Here is a 22,313-nt window from a genome sequence, read left to right on the forward strand (position 1 = left end):
ACCTACACGATGCATCTATCTGCAGGATGCTTGTGTAGAGAAGTCTCAGGCATTACTTTCTCTCTCCTCTCCCCTCTTACTCACCAAGAATTCATTTGTTTGAAGTACTTTCAGTAGAGAACTTTATATCCCACTTCTTTTGCAAGAAGTACGGGGCACTTTTGCACACCTCCATGTAAAAGACTCGAAACATCTAAATTTGGTGCCCATGGGTAGTCCAGTACTCAAGCTCATTCCAGACTACCCACAGCTTGTAACTCGTTTTCTAAAACCCACTCAAACCTACAACTACTGGTATAGATTTGCCAGCTTTTGAGGGCAGATTGACTTTTGTGACAGAGGAGGGAAGAACAGAAAAGCTACCACCCTCCAACTGTACATACAGCGTATCCCACAGCTTTCCCCCAGAAATGCATACTTATTTTCAACAAGGCTACCTAGCAACCACCAACAGGTAAGAAAGATGCGTGCCGTCTACATGGCTTTTCAATCTCTACACTAAACTGAGGCACAACTGTGAGATTAGACCTGTAATATTAGAGTGGCTGAAGGAATCAGGAGCCTGAAACTGAACTCATGCTCAATAAGCCTTTTTTTCCCCCCCCTTTGGGGTATAAGCCTATCTTCTCATCTGTCCTCTACCTGCTGTGTTAGCTTCTCTAGAAGACTTGTGCGAGTGTCCTACATGCTGGGTGGAAGCTAATCTCTGCTTGCTACAGCTGTAACCTAGGTTTAGCTGCCATTTTCTAAGCACACTGATGTGTACCACACTATGTTCACCTGCTTCCAGAGTTGCCTGCGAATGAGATTACTCAGGCTACAGATCTCATAAACCAGAAGAGTGACGCTTCACAAATGAGTAGACTGTGCAGTTCAACTTTTTTATTTTAATAAAATCAAGAATATGCACAGCACATGCAGTGCTAGCATCTAAACTAATACAATAAGCAATTCTAAACCTACAGTGACTTGAAATTCAATTTTCACATTCAGCAAGTTTAAATCCATTCTTGCATATTGTTTTGAATCCTTGTATCTGAACTGAAAATATTGCTGGCTGATAAAACTTGCTAAAATGCACAAGTCACTGATTATGCCAATACAACAAAGATAACCACATGTTTGAGGATTGCAATGTGCCAGACATTCACTGAAAAAAAAACACACAACTAAACAAAACTCACGCAACAAACATCTGAGAATCTGGACACTTCACATCAGTGTTTAGAAGTGTTTCATTAATATCTTAAGACAAGTGTATCAAAACCTTGGCATGTTTAATTTTAAGTTGCCAATTTTTGTTTTACTATCAGAAAGTTATGGCTACACTGCCAATGCCGGGTCTGCTTAATTTGACTTAAGAGTTTAATATGACTTAAACATTAAAAGCTCACACTACCCCGAAATATATAATTTCACGCATACGGTGACATTCAACATTCAAGTGCCAGTGTTTTTGTACTGTCTTTTGGTCAAGTTTCTTTAAACTTTCAAAGAATCACTTTTAGGCTTACAAAAATAAATATTTGTCAAAAATGTTCAATAAATATTACACAAAACTAGCAGCAAAAAGTATCTAGAAATCTGTCGTGTGCAAATAGTTTTCTTCCCAGCTATCATTCCCATGGTCCCAAATAAGTTTTAGAATCTATTTCCTTCTCCTTAAACAAGCTGCGTTCAATCTCCGAGACAAAATAAGATTGGAAGTTAAGGACACGCACACAAGACATATATAAAATTCTCTGAATGTGCAATAAAAGAAGTATTTTGTAAAAAGTTATGGGCAAAATGTACAAGGGCCTAAACCTAGACTTGAAATAGCACCATAACAAATGACCTCAATACTGTCAAGTGCACCTACTTAATAAAAGTTTTAGAACAAGGCACAATACACTTGAAAAAATCTATTGCACTTTAGGAGATTTTTGCCATTTTCCTATGCCACTGTAGATTAGAGTTGTTAACTGCTCTGGCCACCAAGTCAGCACAGAAATTCCAAGTGGCAGAGGCATTTTTCTGGTGGACAATACTTATCTTTGGCCAGATTTAGCATAAACAGACTATAAATACAATGGAAACCTATGCAACTAAAACTGACTAAAACTGCACTTAATAGCAGAATTGAAACCTTGTGCAGTTTATGTACATTTCCAACCTCTGTGATCTCAGGTTTGTTACTCTTCTGGAGCCATTTTACAAAGTCTACAGTAAGCCAGTTTAACATCTCCACGCAGCTTGAACAGAGTAATGTGAATCTGCATTAAAATAAAGCCTGCTGCATAATTCTTCCTGTTCATACCCTCTTGACCAAAAAACATCAACACTAGCATGCGTTATTAGACCAAAAATTCAGTCAGGCCCTTAAGGAGGACCAATCACTGCCATGGTCAGCCATTCTACCATTTCAATTTCATATGGCAGGCATTTTAAAAAGTCTAAATAGATGAATTCTCCTAAAAACTATTTCAAGTTATCAGACCTTTAAACGTTCCCTGTAATATTCTGCCCACATTTGGCTAGCTCACATTAATGATCTGCCTAAATATTGAAAAAGGAATTGCTGTATTTACTTGCATTAACTTCAAAAACAGTGCTTTTAATGTATGCATGTATCCATACATCATCTCATCATGACTGGAATGGCTTTATTAAAGGCTATCAGGTTCTAAGTACCTATCCAGGATAGAGTGAGCAAATCAGAACTTTAACTTAGTACAGTTTTGCCACATTAGAAACTAATTGCATTGATATGCTTCAAGATGTTTTATTTTTCAAATCTGCAGATACCAAAAGCCCTAATGCAGGCTACCGCATAAGTTTTTCTTTGTAATATTATGGATGAATCAGTGATTCCTGTTTAAGTTGTATCACACCTGTGTGCCAAGGTTTGATTTTAGCCCAAGTTCAGTAATTTTTATTTTGTCAAAACAATTGATATCTTGAGCATTACTGAGCCAACAGGACATCAAAATAAAAGTTGTCTAAAGTTAAAGGCACAGTACATTAACAAACAAATGATCCTCAGTCACAAAATCATAAATGCAGTTTCTGGGTGGGGATGGGTGGGAGGGGAGTTAATCCTGACTACAGCAATAGAGTCTTCAAAACCACCTTCAAGATAGGGCTACTTGTTCCTTTGTTTCCATCTTGTGACCTTGAGCTCCCTTAAAAAAAATTTCAGTGGAGAATCACAGCTGGTAATGTACTGCGAGTTCTTGAAGCTACACAAGGTATAGTCTGGCTAAGTTACATGTGGTTTCCATATTAGCTTGTTTGGTAGGTTATCTGCTGCAAGCAGATTCAGTTGCCCCACCAGTCAACCCCCTGGGAGTTATAGTTGCCTCCATATCCATCACTGTTGTAGAAGCCTCCATAACCACCACCTACGAAAGGCAAGAGAAAGTGACGCTTAATTAACCTGCTGAGGACTTGAGCCTTCACACAAGAAAAAGCCCGGGGCACAAATTAGACATCTATGACCTATAGAAGAAAGCCCACCCAAAAGCACTGTCAAATGCAAACCAAACCACAGGAAAGAGAGGTCCTATCAAACTAATCACATACAGGTTAAGTTGTGCTAACAGACCCAATAGATACCGAAGCTTTGCATAGCAAGCACCAAGTGACCTAGTATTTACTGCAATTTTTACTTTATTACCTCCAGAAGTTTTACTATCAAGATTTTACATCTGTTTTTATAGCTGCCAGCCGTGACTACCCTGTTCTTTTTCTTACCTCCAAATCCTCTGCTCCCACTTCCTCCACTGCGGCTGCTGGTTGATCGACTGCTGCTAAAGCTACTGCTACCAGAACCACTACTTGTTCGATAGTCTCTGGCACCAAATCCTCCGCTGAATCTACTGCTGTATAGAGGAAAAGAAAAAGACACTTGAGTAAAAGTTTGTCACGTTTTAAGCACTGCAGACATTGAGATCAAAGTACAAACATTTCTCCAATTCACATTAAAGCTGGGCAACCCCTGCTGAGTTCAGTGCGCTTCTTAGCGAGCATCCCAACGCTATCTGGGAAAGGGCATTCTATATAGCTAAGGGAAATTTACTGTTCAAACAAGGTCACGTTGAACTTGACATGTTACACAACAAGAGTTACTTTCTCAGATCCTCATGAGGTTTGATGCAAACTCCTCTGTTCCACAGAATTCCTGAGCCTATAATTAGGTCATCTATAGTTAGTTCAAGGGATGCACTTATGACCATCTTCTAATACCATAGACAAGAAAAACCATCCTAAAAGCATGCTTCTGAAGAAAACACAGCAAAAAAATCCATGAGGTCAAATCACACTAGCTACATTAAGACCGATATTAAACTGTCACCTTCTGATGATGCACCTGACTTTTATTTATACAACACTGGCTTGTCTTTCCTCAGACATTAACTGTATTTTTACACTGAAAACAACTCACAGAACTGCCTCTCACAACAGGGGAAGAATACATTTAGCCAAATCAGTTCTGATCATTACCTCTTAGATCGCCCGCGGCTGCCACCCCCTTTGTGATGCTGTTCATAAGCCATGTTTTCCAGCCAAGATGGTACTTCCTGCTTAGCCTCAACGAGAAGATCGAGTAAGTCCTTGGTGATGTTTATATTTCTCTCATTGAAGAACGAGGTGGCAAGACCTAAAGTAAATATTCAGTTTTAACCCCACACAAAGCAGATACACTACAGCACTTAATCCCATTCCATATCCCACTTGTGGCTGTGGCAAGTACAGTATGCTCATCATAGTCAAGCTTGAGAACATGAGAATTATCTGAAGAGAAAGCTGTTTAATACCATTACTCCACCCTAGACACTCGCACAAGCCCTTGCTACCTACTGATGGACACAGAAGATATCAAGCTTACATGTGGCATCAAAACTTTACTGAACAGCAGAGTCCCTAGCTGAAAGAACCGGTTACTTTCCACACTGTATGGACAATGGCTGAAGTCCATCCACATAACGCAGAAGTGTTGCTTGATTTAACAGATACAAGTGACACCAAGATACTACTTACTGATGTTACCACTTCAAAAACATTACATTTCAGTAGCACTTCAATAGCGAAACACCTCCAGACTTCCTATGAAGGAAAGCTGTACCCAGTACTGTACAGTTTACTAGCAATATTGCCTGGTCACAGAAGGCACACAGGCTTTTCTCAAGCACTCTGTAGTCTGAACGTGCCACTTGGCCAGTAGTACTACACCTAGCAAGTTAGGTATGAAACCTTGTCTGTACTTACCAAGATTTCCTACACGGCCTGTACGACCAATACGATGTACATATTCTTCAATGTCACTTGGCAAGTCAAAGTTTATGACATGCTTTACATTTGATATATCCAGTCCTCTTGCTGCTACCTAGTGGTTAAAGAGATTAAATCAAATTGATTAAAAATTCCAGAAGTGACATAACATGCCTACTGGCTCAAGCTTCAGAGTTTTCACTTACAGCTGTGGCAACAAGAATTGGGCTCTTGCCCGAACGGAACTGGTGCAGTGCTTCCTCTCGGTCTCTTTGAGAGCGATCTCCGTGTATACTTGTACAGGCATATCCTTCATGGTAGAGGAAGTCCTCAAGAGCATCTGCTCCCTTTTTAGTTTCCACGAACACCAGAGTCAAGGAATCCTTGCCTAACAATAAAACAACCACAAGTTAACAAAAGAAAGGCAGTACAAATACTTAGCTTCACTAACTAGAAAAAGGCAATTTCAGTTGTCTGCTCTCATTTGTTCTTTGTTCTAAACTGGTAATATAAAATGAGATCTTCCAGAGAGTTTGCATCTACTTAACTGCCACTCAGTCATCATACAATGAGTGCCTTGCACAAAACAAATGCAAAAAAAAGGTAATCTCTTCCTTCCCCTGCTCAATGGAAGTTCTCATTACCTGCACTGTCAGATTTGCCTCATCTTAATATTCGAGTATTTGCTTATTTGGAACCAGTCTTTACCTGTGGCATTTAGCAGGTCAAGCAGAAATGATCGTTTGTCTGACTCTTCCACCCACACTACTTTCTGTGTGATATTCTCAGATGTAGAACCTACTCTGCCAACAGCCAGAAAGATATATTCATCAAGGAAGTCACGAGCAAGCATCTAAAGAAAGGGAAGGAAAAAGATATCAGTATTTTTTTTCCCCCTTACAGAGGTGAAATTAGTCTTAAGATATTTGAACTTGTGAAGTACCTGGATTTCCTTGGGGAAAGTCGCACTGAACATCATGGTATGACGCACCCCCTTCGGCGGCATAGTATCTTGTTCAACGATTCGACGAATTTGAGGTTCGAAACCCATGTCAAGCATTCTGTCAGCTTCATCAAGCACTAGGTATCTAAAAAATAAGAGGGTTTTTCAGGTGAGTTTTAAGCTGTAACCAAATACGGACATTGGACTACATGTCTCAACTAGGTATTTACAGTTTGAAAGCTAGATATTAAGTGTTATCTTTTCCAGATCTCACTTGGAGAGTTTCCTGTTGGCAACTCATGAGGATATGGACAAAATCTCTTCACTTACTTGCAGAAATCCAGTCCAATCTTTCCCCTCTCCATCATATCAACCAGTCGTCCTGGAGTTGCCACAAGCAAGTGACATCCACGTTCTAAGTCACGTATCTGCTGACCGATGTCTGCACCACCATACACAACACAGGGACGAACTCTGGAACGGTATGCAAACTATAAAAACAAGTAAGTTAGCTCTAAGAAAAACTACATTTTACTCTATACTTTAATGATGAGCTCCTAGACATACCTTTCTGGCTTCCTCATAAATCTGCACAGCCAGTTCTCTAGTTGGGGCCAAGACCAGTGAGATTGGATATTGCTTACGGCGTCCATACCTTCCATTCTCCTGAAACAAATTGCAATTAGTACCCCAGCTACAAATGGAATTACAACACTGCTTTTGTAATAGCTATCTAAAGTTACTGAGCTTCTCTTAACAGGGAATTATGCATGGCTGAGAGTCAACTGTTTTAAAAGCACTGCCTCTCAAGACTCTGCCCTGCTGCAGGGCCCAAGATTAAACTGTTGGTTAATATGTTAACAGCAACACAGCTGCAAAAGCTTGTTCTCTACAACCTGCACTGTCATCCGTAACTTATGTAAGAGAAATTCTAGCCACAGAACACCAAAAAGCCTACTTCTTCCTATCCTGAAGTCACTACAGCGTAGACATGTGATGCGTGACCAAATAGTTTTGTGCAGCAAGGAAGTGCTCCTAAAGCTTAAGCAACAAAGCACCTTGATGCACATAATTACGTAGGCAAAAACATTTAGAACTCCTTAGGTAGGGAAAAAAGCAACAGGTTGCTCCACAGCCCATACTTTGCAAAGGAGAACACTGGAAGTGAGAAACTTGCTTAATGTAACCAAAATGATTATAGCCCAGCTGCTGTGTTCAATAGCAGACAACAGCGTATGACAAAAATATATTGGTCTTAGCTTCTCCAGGATTACTAGAATACTTGCCTTCATAGCTCTCAAAGCATCACCAGGTCCATCTGCATAGATCTGGCTCAATATTGGTAGAAGAAACGCAGCCGTTTTCCCAGACCCTATTAGATACAATTTAGTATCATTAATGAGTTATTTTCAAAACTACTGCCATATACTGCACCTAATCCTGCATCATTAACATTCCCAGCAATATCTACATTAGATGTAGGGATACTGCCCGTGCTACTGGAGTGCACTATTCACCCAGAGGAAGTCATTTACAAGACTCATTCAGCATTGCAACACTCTGAAGTGAATGGGATTTAAGCTATTAACATCTCTCCAAGGATAAAATGTAAAACCAGTCAAGCCACATCTAATGCATTAGCAAGACTAAGCCAATAGTTTCCAATACAACAGGTGCATTCTGAAGTTTACTACCTTACAGACCAGATCTCTCACCAACAGCTCAAGGAATACAAAAGCTACTGAACCTATGGAGACTGAACAGTAAGAATTTACAAACTTACCTGTCTGAGCACAGGCCATCAAGTCTCTCTTTTCTTTAATAATAGGTATTGCATGTTTCTGGACTGGAGTAGGACGGGTGTAACGTGTAAGCTCAATGTTTCCCATAATAATTTCTCCCATGTCAACATCGCTGAACTGTAAGATATTTTCAAAGATTTAAGTATGGGATCCTTCCCTGAATGAAGAGGTCATTCCATCCAGTCTTTCATAAAGTAGCTTCTGTTTGTATTTCTTACTACAGGACTTAAGGTCACAAATACTCAGGAGTTAGTTACAAGACATAAGATATCTACTTAGTGCCATTATCATGTAAGTAATTCTTAAAAAGCCATCCAAGCCTTGAGTACAGGCAACACAAGCCTATATGCTCAAGACACGACAGTCTCCATGCTTAGGCAATTGCTGCAACACCCTATCACCTCCAAGCACTTCTACTTCTTTACACACTTGCTGTTTAAAGGCACATCACACAGTTAAATGAACTAGAAGCGTTACCAAACAAGCTTATACAACTTCTCCTTTGTCTTGTTCATTATACCTAATCTGAATTTCTGAAAGAGACCTTAGCTGTAGAGGGTCAAGACAAGGTTTCTCTTGCTTCCTGAACTTAAGGCAGCATGACATGTTTCATGTTCAGAACAGTGCAGATTAAATACATCAAATTAAACAAAGCACTTACACTTTCAATATGTGGAGGACAGTTGCTGCCTGTTGCTTCAACAGGAATGTCATCATACTTCTCAAAGTTAATGCCAGTATTGCTTCCTGAAAAGAGCTCCCTAAAAGCAGAAGAGATGGTGTTTTACTTATTAGATACATCAACCAGCCCCCCATCATGTGGATTTACACCATTCCAGTACTTACTGTTCCAGGCGTTCACTTGGGGGAAGAGGCTTTGACCAGTCATCTTCATCGGATTTGTCAGACCAGCGGCTATTTCCACCACGGTCAAATCTACCAAAGCCACTCCTGTCATAGTCGCTGCCTCTTCCACGCTCTTCATATCTACGTATAGCAAGAGTATTAGACCACTGTTCCTGGACACCAGGGTTTTTATGACATGCAAGGAAAGTCAGAGCTACTGTAATCTAGTGGAGTATGGTCTGTATATTAGATACATGACCATAGAACAATGTAAGTGATCAGGTCATCTGTACTCATACACTGACCTGTGAACTGAAATGAGGACTATGTATGGATATCAGACTAGATCATATCCATTCTGTGTTAGATAGGGAAGTTTGTTGCTGTTATAGTTTAACAGTTGGGTTTTAGCTTAACACACTGAAACACATATCAAAATAAACCAGGGCTTGATGGTTGTTTTTTTTTTTTTTTAAGTGTAACTTTAAAGTAGTCATCATCTGCCTATAAAGCTGTAATTGAAGTTTCTCAGTCTTTTTTGCAGGGAGCCTCTTGTAAGATATTGTTTGGTACCACCCCCCTTCTCTGTGCCTCACATTACATTTGCCTCCCAAGTCCAGACAAAACCCTGAAGTGCTTGAATTTGTTCTTCTACTCCCCCACCACATACATGATCAAACTAAATCCCTCAATTACAAGTCACATTACTGATTTTATGAAGAGGGAGCTCACCTGTATCGCTAGCTCAGAAAGAAGGTGAAAAACGTCCTTACCTCAACTGTTTAGTTTTTGGTCTGGTAAATCATGTTTGAGAAAAGTCTGGATACTAGCATCAGCCTTACTAGTCGATAAAGGTCACTCTCACCACACTTGTGCATACAACGCATGATGTGTGTAAGACTGATCAAATAAGGCAGAGAACCTGCAAGAGTCTCACCCAGTTTTATTAACTACACTTTTCAACATGGAAAAAAAATATTGAAATAAAAATCAGTTCTGATGTATCCTGTGCTCCCAACATCTCAAATTGTTTCCTGATAGTATCCACCCATGTAGCCCTTTTTGGTGAAATGGGAAGTCAGCAAGTCATTACAGCTGCAGTTAAGTGGCTGGTGGTAAGCTATAGGGCACATCTTCCGACACATGCAAGCTCACCCTCCTTGAATTCCTGTAGCTTTAAACATGGTTCTCACACTCTCCCCCCCCCCCCCCCCCAGGTTCCTTGTACCTTATCCTAGAACCACACTTAAAACTCTGCTTTTTCCAGCAAGACCACAGGTGTGCTACTGGAACAGAGACAGACTTAGAATGCACAGCCCATACAAATGGGCACTTGCCTTCCTCCTCTTGATCCATTTCCACGGTCAAAGAAGCTTGATTTTGCTCCACGATCAGACCGTACGCCAAAGCTGCTGTATGCATCCTTGTCTCTGCTAGAACTCCAGCCACCACTATCAAAACCTAGTGGGGAAAAACATATTTTAGCCATACATTACACAGTCCAGGCTTTTACAAGAACTAAGTCCACCCGGTAAGTCTTCACTGGACTTCTTATCTATATGATTAAAAAAGGAAGACATACAAGTAGAAGACTTAGACAGACACTAAACATTACTCATTGCCAATACTGGTTTAGCCAAATCGCTAATATGGCTGGGGGATTGATTCTGAATTGTGTAAAGCCTCACACACTTTCTTGTTCTAATTATACCATGTTTCTATTTACATTAAATAGGTACAAACTGAACCCATTACATTCATGGCTGCATTCTGATAGCAATAATTGAAATAACACAGAACCAGGACCTCAAGTGTATCAGAAGAAAAATGAAGACTCTTCCAAGCATTCAGAACCCTAGCTCTACATTTTTCTCTGCAACTTCAATACAAATGAAGAGATTAATGGAACTGTAGAACATTGAGGAGTGTTTTGGCACTAGACTAAGGACCTCAACTTACAAAATTTGATCCACAGTTCAACCCTCACAAATTTAAAAGTAAGACCTAAAGTCTCAACTGTGGGATGCAGAGAGAATAAGTGAAGTTTCATGTAGTTATCACTCTTATCAGTGAGCATGCTTTTTCGCAAGCTCTGCAAAACAAAGCCAACGAAGATTTTTGTGCCAGACAAAACAAAAGCGAGGAACATAAAATGATTCCAAAGGGAGTTTACCCTTAAGGACTAGAAAAACTTCTTATTTAGAGACAGAAGGTAAGGAATAAAATAATAATCCATTAATGCAAGCTTTAGCATGAGTTACTTCCAAAACATACTAAAAATCTGGGAGCGTATCTTCTAGCTGAGCAAGCTTAACAGTACTGGTACTGACAGAGCAATCTTAAGAAAGATCTAGATGTTTTTTGTTAGTGCCTGAATCCAGAAAATTGGGCTGACTCCGCACTACACTATACAAAGACCTTCCAAGCCTGAAGTTTCAGAAAGGAGTCCATTTTATACTCCCAACAGCATACCAAGTAGGTTTATTTATTTACCTTCCTAGTTTTCTGAATCTGCAGCAGTGTAAGCTGGTAACTCACCGTAGTTTTCCTTAAGCTCGCACAGCAATGTCTAGACCCAAGTTGTGAACACACACATGTACCATTCTTAACAGTTAGGGACACGTATTCCACTTCCAGATTGTTGTGCATAGTTTGATTTTTATCAAAGATGTGCACAGATTCCATTCAGTACTTATTCCTCCCCAAGGAGGTAATTTTGGAGTTCAGTAAGTTAATGAACTCCTAGTCAATTTTTGTAGTTCTTGCACCTATGAGAAGTGGTAGTTGCCACGCTATTCAATCAGCATTTTAGGTCACATTTATAATGCTCTAACACCAATCACTGTCAGCTTACTTGAAAAGCTGCCACACGCAGAAGCAATAGATTGTTTTAATAAAGGAAAAATAACTCTTAACATTTACTCCTTGATCAGGTCAGACTAAATATCCAAGAGCAGCTTCCACAAGTGCAATGAGAAAGCAGTGAGACAAGGCACTGTAGTATTACCAAGTGAAGCTTAGGGAAGTAAAAACACTTCAGAGCAGGCAGCCTTGCATACTGAGCTCCGTATACTGTAGCTTAGACTACTTAATAGCTATTTTGCTTTTCAGCAGTTTAAATGAATGTTTTTAATGCATTCTTATTTCCTGCGGTTGTGTTGTCCTGCTCCCAGGTACAAAACTGACATTATTAGTATTATGATAGAGGCAGATATCTAGGTGTATGGAAAAAGCTTAAGCTTACCTAACAGATCATGAAAGCACTGTAAGGTTTTTTAAACAGAAATATTCAGGATGTTTTAAGTATTCTAGACCCTTTAGCCTGCTTCCTCAGCCAACACTTATGTAATCATGAGGATACTCAACTTTTCAGGTAGAACAAACAGCTGTTTTTAAATAACTAAGTCCACTGCCTTAAGTAATTTCTTACTTAGCCACAAGTCCACTGTGCAACTTTAATAGTGTCTCTGCATTACTAAGCCATCATCAGCTACAGAGGAAATTGAGAACCCCAAGCTAGAAACTACACACTAGTTGTTTCCAGAATATGTCTAAGGAAACAACAGACAGGAGAAGCTATTTATTTTCAAGTCTCCTTTACCATTTGAATGCAGCAATACTTAACTAACGCCTTCATGGAAGTCAAGGAGGACCTAGTTTGTGAGACAATCCTGCTGGATTACTGAACTACAATTCTGTCACGTAGTTTCATTTTTAGATCCATAAATTTTATCAGGTGACTAGGCTTGTAACACCACTTCAAGAGCTCCATTACAGAACCACTACTATCCAAAGTCTATTTTGCTGGTTGCTTTCTAACACATACACCTTGAACAATCTGTTCTCAAGGGTTTCAAGGTACAGCCAATATACAGAACAGCCAGCAAAAAGGTACTGACTATTTAGTTGTAAACAACGTATACAACTGTTACATACTTTACATCATCCTAGAAAATAGCTCCGTTTCACATCACCGTGCTGATACACATTTTGCTGCAAGGTGAATCCTTGAATCCAGGGTGCATCCCTGAACTGGATGGCTTTCTCCACATAGCGATCATGAACTTTTATCACAGGGAGTCAGGAGGAATCCAGTGATAAAGTTTTCAAAAAAGGTTTCAAGGAAGTTCAAACACCAAGCGTGCCAACCAACAGAAGCTGACAGCCTACAACCAACTAAATTTGGCACATGGCCTGTTCAAATAAATTACATAACTTGTTTGCCTTTTTGCATGGTGATATTTAAGCACCTAACATCAGTTATTAAAAGAAATGTCGTGAATGAAGAATCCGGAGTGACATCATGAATAGATCCTAGTATTATCTCCAAGTTGATCAAGTACAAAAGGCAACATTCACCCCTCTTGTTTCAAAGGAACACCTCAAACGCCTACCTAACTTCCACTTTAAAGGTAAACCACGCCACCCACTGAGCAGAATTCAAGTATCAAGTGAGGCAAGATGGCCTCCAGTACAAAAGCATGTTTTCTGGAGGGCAGCCTCTAATATGGACATTTAAACCATCTCTCAGACAACTTTTCAGCTGGAAGCTGTCCAACACTTCAAGTCCCCAGAAAAAAAAACACAAGGACACACACTTTAATGTTTTTTCTATTCTGTGCAAAGCTAAATTTGAGTGACATTCCTATATATACAGGGCATGAAACTCAATGTAAGGTTAAAATACCATTGTATCCAATGTGGCCAGAAGTTGGCTTGTAACTTGTACCAAACTCCAATTTTTAATTCTTACTTCCTGCACTGCTTTAAGAAACCAGCATGTTCCTTCTGGGTTTATCTAGGAGATTTCCTGTTAGGCTTTTCACTTTTGATGTTATAATTACTGGGAACTTCAGGAGCACACAGCTGCCAAACAGTTCTTGCACTTTCCCCAATAGATTCAGCTCTCAGGTTGCTCGGCATCATTTGGTGCTTTAGGCCACGTCTTTGTTAAATATAAAGAAAACAGCTCAGAAGCATGTGAAGACAAAAGACTGAGCTGTTTCTTCAAGTGGCATAAAACCGGAGTGGAACATTTGTTTTAGTCATTAAGTAGCTCCAGAAGAAAAACGAAACATTAGGTGTACGTAGGAGGAGAGTACTGAAATACATGCTAATGGAAATAAGAGTCCTCCTGCACTATCTGAAACAGAATCCTTCAAAGTCCAGAGCACCGCTTTAGAAGCACGAGATAAAAGTCATGCCATACTATGAAGCTTTAATTCCTTACCACTCTGCTACAGCTTGAAGCTTTAGTTTCTCCATGCTAGCAGTTCAGTAATTGTTAGATGAACTGTTTCCCTTTTATCTACACAATGCATTGTCATCATGTCTAGTAACTATTTCTGAAAGGCTGCAGATGTTGCAGTAAAATTCATCATTTACTTCACTGAAGCATTCCACAGAACATTTTTTAAATCTTTTGTTCTAGAGAAAGTGCACGCTATATATAGGTTGTTTTTCTCAGTACAACCCCTCTGTGCAAGTGTACAACCATGCGTCTGTGTTTCAGGCTACAGCATCAAGTCTTGCCTTCTGCAATTACTCTTTTAGATTGTCTAGCTTCTGATAGCTTGTATGGAGAAGGCAACACCTGTAACTGTTCTGGTTGAGGTGCTCCCCAGTTGAGAGCAAGTCTGCATAAAACATCCATTTATGAAGTGAAACTATGCTAGTTCCTACACTTTCCACACTGCAGTCACTCTCAGAAAGACGGATACTCCCAAAATCCGTTCAAACTGATACACAAGATCAAATAGCTAGACAAATTAAGGAGACTTCATCATGCTTTACTCAGTTAATTGCTTAGTGAGATATGGAAGACACTTTGGCAATCAGATACTGAATTCAAGCTTAAAATGTAACCTGGAAAAGAAACCAACAACAGCATGCTAAAAACAGATGAGTTTGCAATGTTTTGTGCAGAACAGTTAAGCAGTCTGCATAGTCACTTTTAACAGCAGTGTCCAAGCCTTTAACAGCCTGCTCATAGCAGTTCAGAAGTAGGCAAAGAACCAGTTACATGTGTTGCCACCGTTTCTGATACATACCCTGTTTTGAAGCTTCCCTGTTCCGTAAGTGAGGAGGAATGTATCTGCCTTCTAGAGGACAAAAGAAAGACAGCATTACAAAATTGTGGCACTGGCACCTTACAGACATCAGCCTCTGCAACAACAACGCCTTTTGCATAGAACAGTAAAGTCTGCCCCACAAATTTTAAAGCCTTTAACAGCATCTTCGAACAAGAATCCATTAACACTTAACACATCTCACAGAGGACCGGAGCAGTGAACACAAAGTTCTTGCATTCATTTGCTTAGCTGCCCTCTAAAAAAAGACCTTCGTGTGTGCTATTTCTTTGACCAAGTCACACACGCCTTTTATGGATGTTACAGTATCTGTGATGAAAGCCTGTCTTCCTGGAACTGATTAAGACTTAATCTGGTGCCAGGTTATTTGAGCAGCTTAAGATTTTCACTATGTCATTCCAATACTGGCACTCATGGTATTACTACCAGTATTTTTCCTTCCCCTTGAATGTAATCATCCCAATCAGTTCAGCTTAGATCTAACCAGAAGCCACATGTAATTGCCTCTGAATAGCATTCTTCAGTTACAATCCAGAAGCATCTGTCTGCTAAGCAGCACACAAAGCAGAATGTACCAGGCACAAGCTGAACGGGAGTTCCTGGAAGATCCCCTCTTCTAACATACCTCAGCCTGGCATGTCAGAACACAGTTGCTACTCAGTGAATTGAGATTAATACAGTTAGATAGTAGGACTACTACAGTTAGCTATTAAAATGTTCCCTTCAAACATTCCCACTTCAGCTGGATGTTATGAGAAGAGAGGTCATCACATTACTACTACAAACACTGGCCTCGGTTGTTTGACCAGAGGCCACAGAAAACCTGGGAAACCAGATTCTCTCAAGTTGGCACAATAATTAAGTAAAAGCACTACCAGAACATTCAATTTACACAATCACTGCAAATTAAGCGTGCCTACCTCAAGTATGTAATTTTAAAGCAGGCGCGTATCTAGCAATTGCCTTGTATTTTCCTGTAAGTCTGTGAATGATGGCTTCAAAAGTTACTTTCGCAGCTACAAAAGCCTGACTTGTTTTTAGAAACTGCCTAGGTGATTGCAAGCTTGAGAACTTGTATGTACTTACTGCTTGTAGAGCTTCCTTCGCTCTGAGAGTCTGAGGAATTCAAGTCTAGACCAGAAAACTGGAAAGAATAAGATAGCTAAGTAAGTATCAACATGTTGCATCATGCATTTATACTCAGATTAAAAAAAGCTCTGCTGATCAAGGGTAAGCAGAACTCTGACAAGTTATTGCTGCAGAGAAATTGCTTTATGTCTACTGCATCTCCTGTAAAGACAAAGAACCTAGACTGTAGTCTTTTGATACCACATTAGCAGTAAAACCAAAGGCTACACCTTCAGGTGTCTTCATAGCAAGGCCAGAAGACTCCTATATCCGCCAAATCAAGTACTGCTGACTTATGCTTAATGCACTGTATTTAGGCTAAGCACCAACCTAAAATGGTCTTTCATCCCATTAAAATGCATCCTGAGATCAATTAAACAATTTTTTGAAACACACAGACTGCAGCTCAGGTGCTCCACTTAATTGGTATTACTTCATTGGCAGAGACTCAACCATCTTTTTTAGACTGCATTAACACCTAGAGATCAGCACCTTCATTTTAGAGGCAGCTACTGTTCCCAAAACATCAGATGACCTCTTCCCACAAACACCCTGGCAAATACCATTTTTGGTTTGCTTTTCTTAAGTTTTGCGTGCAACCTTCAGTTTACTGAAAGGTATTTCAAGTCATGCCCTGGTATGTAACCCAAATGTTTTCAGTCAAGCACAATACAGGCTCATTTAAGCAGAAGGCTGTAGGCGACTCGCAAAACTTGGGTATGGATTTAGTGCAGTTGTTTACCAACACGGCAGGATGAGAAACCGACTTGGATAAAAACAAAAACATGTTTATATGCAACTAAATTTTATGCAAGGCCAATTGCAAGGAGCATCTCCCAACATGACCTGAATGAATCCAAACCGAAGATCCCAATGCATTATTCCTTCAAGATGTCTGAAAAATCGCGATAGGTAGGGGACTTGCATCACCCTCTTTAAAGATAGGAGTTAAAACCCAACCTGTTCGGTTCACCTGAGCATCAAAAAAGAGGTTTAAAAAAAAAACGCGTTTGGACAGTAAACAGAAGCAGACGTTAGGCACCGTGGACAAGCGTCTCTCCCCGGGCGGAGAACAGAAATGCCGCCCGGGTCTCTCCCCCCCCCCCCCGGCCTACAGCGGCCGCCAAGCGCTCCTCTCGGAGATGGCGCCGCGGCTCAGCCCGGCGCGGCCGCCATCTCAGTGCGGCGGTGCAGCCGGCACTGCGGGCTGGGATTTGGGCGCAGCAGGGAGCAGCCGCAGCCGCCCAGCTAATCCTGCGGCCGGCACCCGTCACGTGCCGCCGGGGGAGGGGGGCGATACACACGGGGTGGGGGGGGGGCGATGAGATTTGGGGGGGGACACGGCACCGGCTCCCTGACCTACTTCGCCCAAGGCTGCGGGGCAGCGGCTGCACGAAGCCTGCGGGCCGCCGCTCCCCCACAAATTAAAAAAATAAAAAATAAGATTAGATAACAGCCCCCCCCGCAGTGGGGCTCTTAGCTCCGCCCCGCGGGGGGGGGGGGAAGTGAAGGGGGATAAAAAAAAAAAGGGGGGACGAGGGAACAACACCACCGAGGGGCCGGGAGCTGCTCCGAGCCCAGCTGCGTCACCGGGTCCCGCCGGCCCGGCCGGGGGGAAGGGGGGGGGAATCGGATCGGGCACGGCGAGGCGGCCGCCGGGCCCCGCTGACGCAGCGCGAACAAAGGCGGCCGCCAGCGCCCCCGCCCCTCGGCCGGGGGAGGGGGGCTGCCGACACAAAGCGGCGGCGGCGCCCGCCCCCCGCCCCGCTCGTCAGGCGCACAATGGCCGCCATTTATCGGGCCTTTCTCCCTGCCCCCCTCCCCCGGCCTCCCTCCTCCCTCCTCCTCCTCCTCCCCCCCCCCCCCTTAAACTCCCGGCCGCTCCCCGCCGCCGCCGCCAGGGGTCCCGGCGCCCAGCGTTTACCATCGTCGCTTCCCCCGCCACACAAAAGCCGGGCCCGGAGCGTGGCCAGGAGGAAGAGGCCGCAGGGGGCAACGCGTGGAGCCCGGCGGGGCCGCACCGAGGAGCCCCTTTTCCACCCACCCTCCTCCCCCCCCTCCCCCAAGCCCCCAGTTCCCCGGGGCGGCCCCCCCGGCAGGACGGAGGGGAGGCGCGGCACGCCGGTAACTGCGCAACAACCGAATGCGCCACAAACCCGCCCCGGTGCGGGGGGGGGGGGGGGGAGGCGACGAGGCTGGGCCTACCGGGAACTAAAACAATAAAAATATAAAGTAATTAAAAAAAATAAAAAGGGAGGGGGAGGGGAAAAAAATCACGACGCAAGCACCGCGGATCGAGACGCGAGGCGAGCCCCGGGCCTCACACACGCACCCAGCCCCCCCCCCCCCCCAGTAGGCCGCGGTCCGGTTAACGGAGCGCCCTGCCCCCCCCGCCCCCCCCCCCCCGTTCCCGTCACGTTCTGGGCCCCGTTGTCCCCCACCTGCTGGTCTAGACTGAGGGCATTTTCGACCGCCACATGACTCATAACGAGAGATCGTCTCGGGATGCCCCGCTCCGCCTCGAGAAACAAATCCGCCGGGCCGGGAGCTCGCTGCCGCTTGCGCACACGCCCGCCACGAAACGCTTTCCTGACTGAACCCCCCCCCGCCGTGGGCCCGGCCCTTATATAGTCCCCGCCCGCCCGCCCGCCGCCGCGCGCTGACGTCAACGCGCACGCTGCGCTTCCCCCCTCCCCCCCCTTCCGCCTGGCTCTCGCGAGTGAAACCGACCGCGGTGCGCCGGCGGGCGGTGGGAGATATCGCGAGATCTGCGTCCCCCCTCCGCACACACACCACCACCGCAGCTCAGGCTTCGATGAAGGGCGCTCCGGAAGTATCGCGAGACTTGGCGTGCCGGGCCCGCGCGGTCTCCCCCGGGGAGCACCGCGAGGTTTCCTGCCGGCGGCCCGCTCTACTCCCCAGCCCGGCGGCCCCGAGTGCTCGCGAGATTACAGCGCCCCCCCCCCCCCCCAGGCCCCGGCTTTGTTCGACGCTCTCGCGAGAGCAGCCCGCCGGCCCCGCGCCGCGATGTCTCTAGAAGGAGCAGGAGCCCAGGTCACGTGGGCGGCCCGGCCGGCGCCCGCCGCCATCTTGTGCGCCTCAGCCGGCGCTGTGGCGCAGCTCCTAATGGAGGCGCAGCGGGCCCGTCGTGCGCGCCCCGACCGCTGTGTGGGGAGGAGAAGGGCCCCAGTAGTGGCACGCTGACGGCTTTTCTCGGTTATAGCGTTACCTAGACCCGGAGCTGGGGCATCAGTCGGCGGGGGAAGGGCTTCTTCTCGCAGCCTCGTGTCCCTCTGGTATTAAGCTTCCACACGGTGCTCTTGCAGCCCATGCGGGGCACGATAGGAAGCTGAGCTCCTTTGTAGGCCCCCCTGTGCATGCTTTGTGAGAGGTCCTGTCACAGCTCAGCTGCCCTCAACACAAGTCAGGAACACATTCACTTGCGCATTCAGGGCTACATGCAGCTCTGCTACGTTTCTGTCCACTGGCACATAACTGAGCCACTTGCCCCAGTACGCTGGGGTTGGCAGTCAACAATAGTTAACTACAAATCTCATCTTTTTCCCCCCGAAGCCTTGTTTAGCCATCAAATCCACTGAGATGCCAAAGGTCCCCTGTGACCAGGTAGTAACTTTTATCAAGCTATTCCATTGTAGACGCAAAAGGCCCCACCTTGAACTCATCAAGACTCATGTCTACTGAGAGTCTGTAAAACACCACTGAAATAAGCATCAGGATACTTTTCACTCTTAAAAAAAAAAATACCCCTATTCCCCTTCCACTGCATCACAGCCTAGTGGCACAGAAAATACTAGAGCTGTTGCCTTGCATTTGGGTCAGTAAAAGTACCGACAAACACGCTGACAGGATCAAGATACTTAGAGGCTATTAGGTCATCAGGAAAAGGAAATGAGCTTTGTTTGTTCTTGATGCACACATAGCAATTATTCCTCCATTTCTCTCCTCCTTGGGTTTCTGCCTCTTTCAACAAGAGCTTATAAGGAAGACACCTACTCCAGAAGCATGGCTAAATTCACTATGAAATTTAAAAGCAAAACAAAACATTTCCACAACACTTACAACGTAGTATATATATATTTATATTTCTTTACTTAGTTTTTCCTGAATACACAGTTCTTCTAAATAGCTGTGCTTAAGATTGGAGCTCTAGAATCAAAATCCTTCCATTCCAAAAATTAAATCCTACAGAATTTAAACACCAATGAACAACTCCTTAAAGAAGCACGCACACACATTATGGAAAAAGGGAAGAAAAATACTGTACAAGACAAGTTCCATCTTTAAACAAATCATTTACCATTCTTCTGCTTAGGTCTTCCATGATGCTTCCTTAGCTAGCTACAACTCTTGAGGTAAAGCGTTATAGCTGCACTTCTTCCCCAGGTGCACCTATTTATATCATTTAAATGCTTGCAGGTGTGGTCACCAAGGTTACCTGAGATCAGTTAGAAGGAAAAAAAAAATCTATATTGTAAACAAAGCTGCTGTTGGACTTAGGCCCAAATTTGTTTGTTGGTTTGTTTGGCTGATTAAAAGCAAATTTCAAATAAAACTTTTAATTCCTTTTGTTCTTATAGCTTTATGGACAATTCTAAAGTCTCAACAATCCTGCAATGTCTACATCCCTACCATGTTTGCAAAGCTTTTGTAAACAATAGCACTGTTTGATATAATTCATACACCCTAGAAAACGGCATTAATTAATCCTTTGTCACTGTGCAAGTTTTAGAAGTATCATGGTAATTCAATTCCCAGGCCTGAGGTCAGGAAAGCAGGTGCGCCCACGTGCATCTGTCATCCACAAAAAGTGATAGAGCAATAGGTTTGTAGAGGGGCCCGTGTGCATGTGTCACGCTGTGTCGTGCTGGAGGTGTGCCTCGATGTAGTCCGCCCAAGGCAGAGCAAATTACAAAGTTGGAGTCCTGTTCTGCAAGCACGCAAGTGCTCCTATTGCTTAGGAAAGTCAGTTTTCCCTTTATTTCTTAGTAAGTTTTACCGTTTCCTTTAGGTGGAACTATGTATTCTCAGTTTCACTTTTTATTCTTCTGCAGCTGACTCAGAGACAATTTGTTAGAGGAAGTTGAGCAGCTAACGAGTACCTGAGCCAAGCACTTAGCTAACACTGGAGTCCTCATGAATAGTGTTCCGTGTCTGTTAAACTCAGCAAGTTTTTGATGGTGCACGCAAACAAAAATGCTTAAAACATGACACTACCAGGTGCTTGGACACTCAGTTCTTAAATCCTAGCAGGATTTCCAGATTTTCTCTTCCCCCACCTGCAGACCCTCATCTGGTACCTGCTCTCAAAGGCTGTGCTGTTAGCCTCGGAACAGCTAGAGATGCCACTTTCTGAGGACTGAGGAGATAGTTGCTGTGCACTACAGGAGTGGTATCCCTGGTCACCACCAATCAGTTGGGGTTGTAAAGTCAGCACCATTTAGGAAGCTGTAGCTGCCTTTTAGAGTATTCTTCCCCTAAGCTAATGGACACTGACCTTGCACATGAGTTTCCGTATCTGTTTTGAAACTATCAACACGTAGACATTCTCTGCCCTACACCCCCCTTCAGCTTCTCCTACTTCTCAGTCAACCAGAACTATCTGTTGTGCATTGTGTATCATCATGAATGTCTCCTTTTGGTTGTTGTCAGCTAGTCTGGCAGGATGCACGAGGTATTTCACCCATCCTTTTCCTAGTCAAAGACACGTGACGCTTCAGATAGGTGCTATTGATCTCTATTGACTTCTCTACCACAGCTGTCATCTCCGTGAACTTCCATCCCTCTCCTCACTGGACAGTATAAACATGTTTATCTGTTCCACTGGGCAGTCCATTGACATCTGGCCATGCTTCAAGCTTGTTTTGGCTTGCTCTGCTCATGCTATAGCTGTTACATCCATCTTGCCAAGTCTCATCTGATCTCTGTAGGCTCTTCTCTCCCGCCCACATGCGTTAAGTGCTTGTCCACCATCCCATCCACAGTAGACCACCCCCATTGCCTTTCTCTTATACCATATTTCCTCCCAGTCTTCAGGACTAGCCTTGGCCAGAGACATCCCCGGCCTGAAGCACACAGACACAGACATTGTCAGCAGTGCTCTTCAAGACAAGGGAGAGGGGCTAGCAATGAGAACCCTTAAACAGAGAATAGGCAGAATACTCTGTTTGACTTTGACTACCTGATCTAGCATCAATTCTGCCAAATTTTTTTTTGGCTTCAAAAGGTTTTGAA

The 22,313-nt window shown here is 43.5% G+C and overlaps 1 protein-coding gene across 3 annotated transcripts; it reads right to left on the reverse strand.

Annotated features, from left to right (window-relative positions):
- Positions 1–867: 867 nt before the first annotated feature.
- DDX3X (DEAD-box helicase 3 X-linked) lies at positions 868–20,418 on the reverse strand. 3 transcript variants are annotated; one of them, XM_066980101.1, is made up of 17 exons: positions 20,380–20,418; positions 16,020–16,077; positions 14,895–14,945; positions 10,182–10,305; positions 8,845–8,985; positions 8,660–8,759; positions 7,980–8,115; positions 7,483–7,568; positions 6,764–6,862; positions 6,527–6,687; positions 6,197–6,341; positions 5,962–6,106; positions 5,460–5,641; positions 5,251–5,368; positions 4,486–4,642; positions 3,736–3,863; positions 868–3,383 (listed from the first exon to the last, which is right to left on the reverse strand). In XM_066980101.1, exons 1-17 carry the CDS (start codon positions 20,401–20,403, stop codon positions 3,301–3,303), a joined length of 1,938 nt encoding a protein of 645 aa, XP_066836202.1. In that variant the 5' UTR covers positions 20,404–20,418; the 3' UTR covers positions 868–3,300. The 3 variants fall into 3 exon arrangements, with proteins under 3 accessions (XP_066836202.1, XP_066836199.1, XP_066836204.1); XM_066980098.1 differs by lacking the exon at positions 20,380–20,418 and adding an exon at positions 18,503–18,680; XM_066980103.1 differs by lacking the exon at positions 20,380–20,418 and adding an exon at positions 17,986–18,009.
- Between the last annotated feature and the right edge of the window lie 1,895 nt (positions 20,419–22,313).

Source organism: Anser cygnoides, chromosome 1 (genome assembly GCF_040182565.1).
Source record: "Anser cygnoides isolate HZ-2024a breed goose chromosome 1, Taihu_goose_T2T_genome, whole genome shotgun sequence".
Lineage (NCBI taxonomy): Eukaryota > Metazoa > Chordata > Aves > Anseriformes > Anatidae > Anser > Anser cygnoides.

Bases quoted from the DNA above. Each gene is read 5' to 3' on its own strand.
- DDX3X (XM_066980098.1), bottom strand. From the start codon at position 18,547: ATGAGTCATGTGGCGGTCGAAAATGCCCTCAGTCTAGACCAGCAG. The intron at 10,306-14,894 runs GTATGTATCAGA...TTTCCCCACTAG, and splicing joins CAGGGAAGCTTCAAAACAGG to GTTTTGATAGTGGTGGCTGG. The intron at 6,342-6,526 runs GTAAGTGAAGAG...CTTATTTTTTAG, and splicing joins ATTGGACTGGATTTCTGCAA to ATACCTAGTGCTTGATGAAG.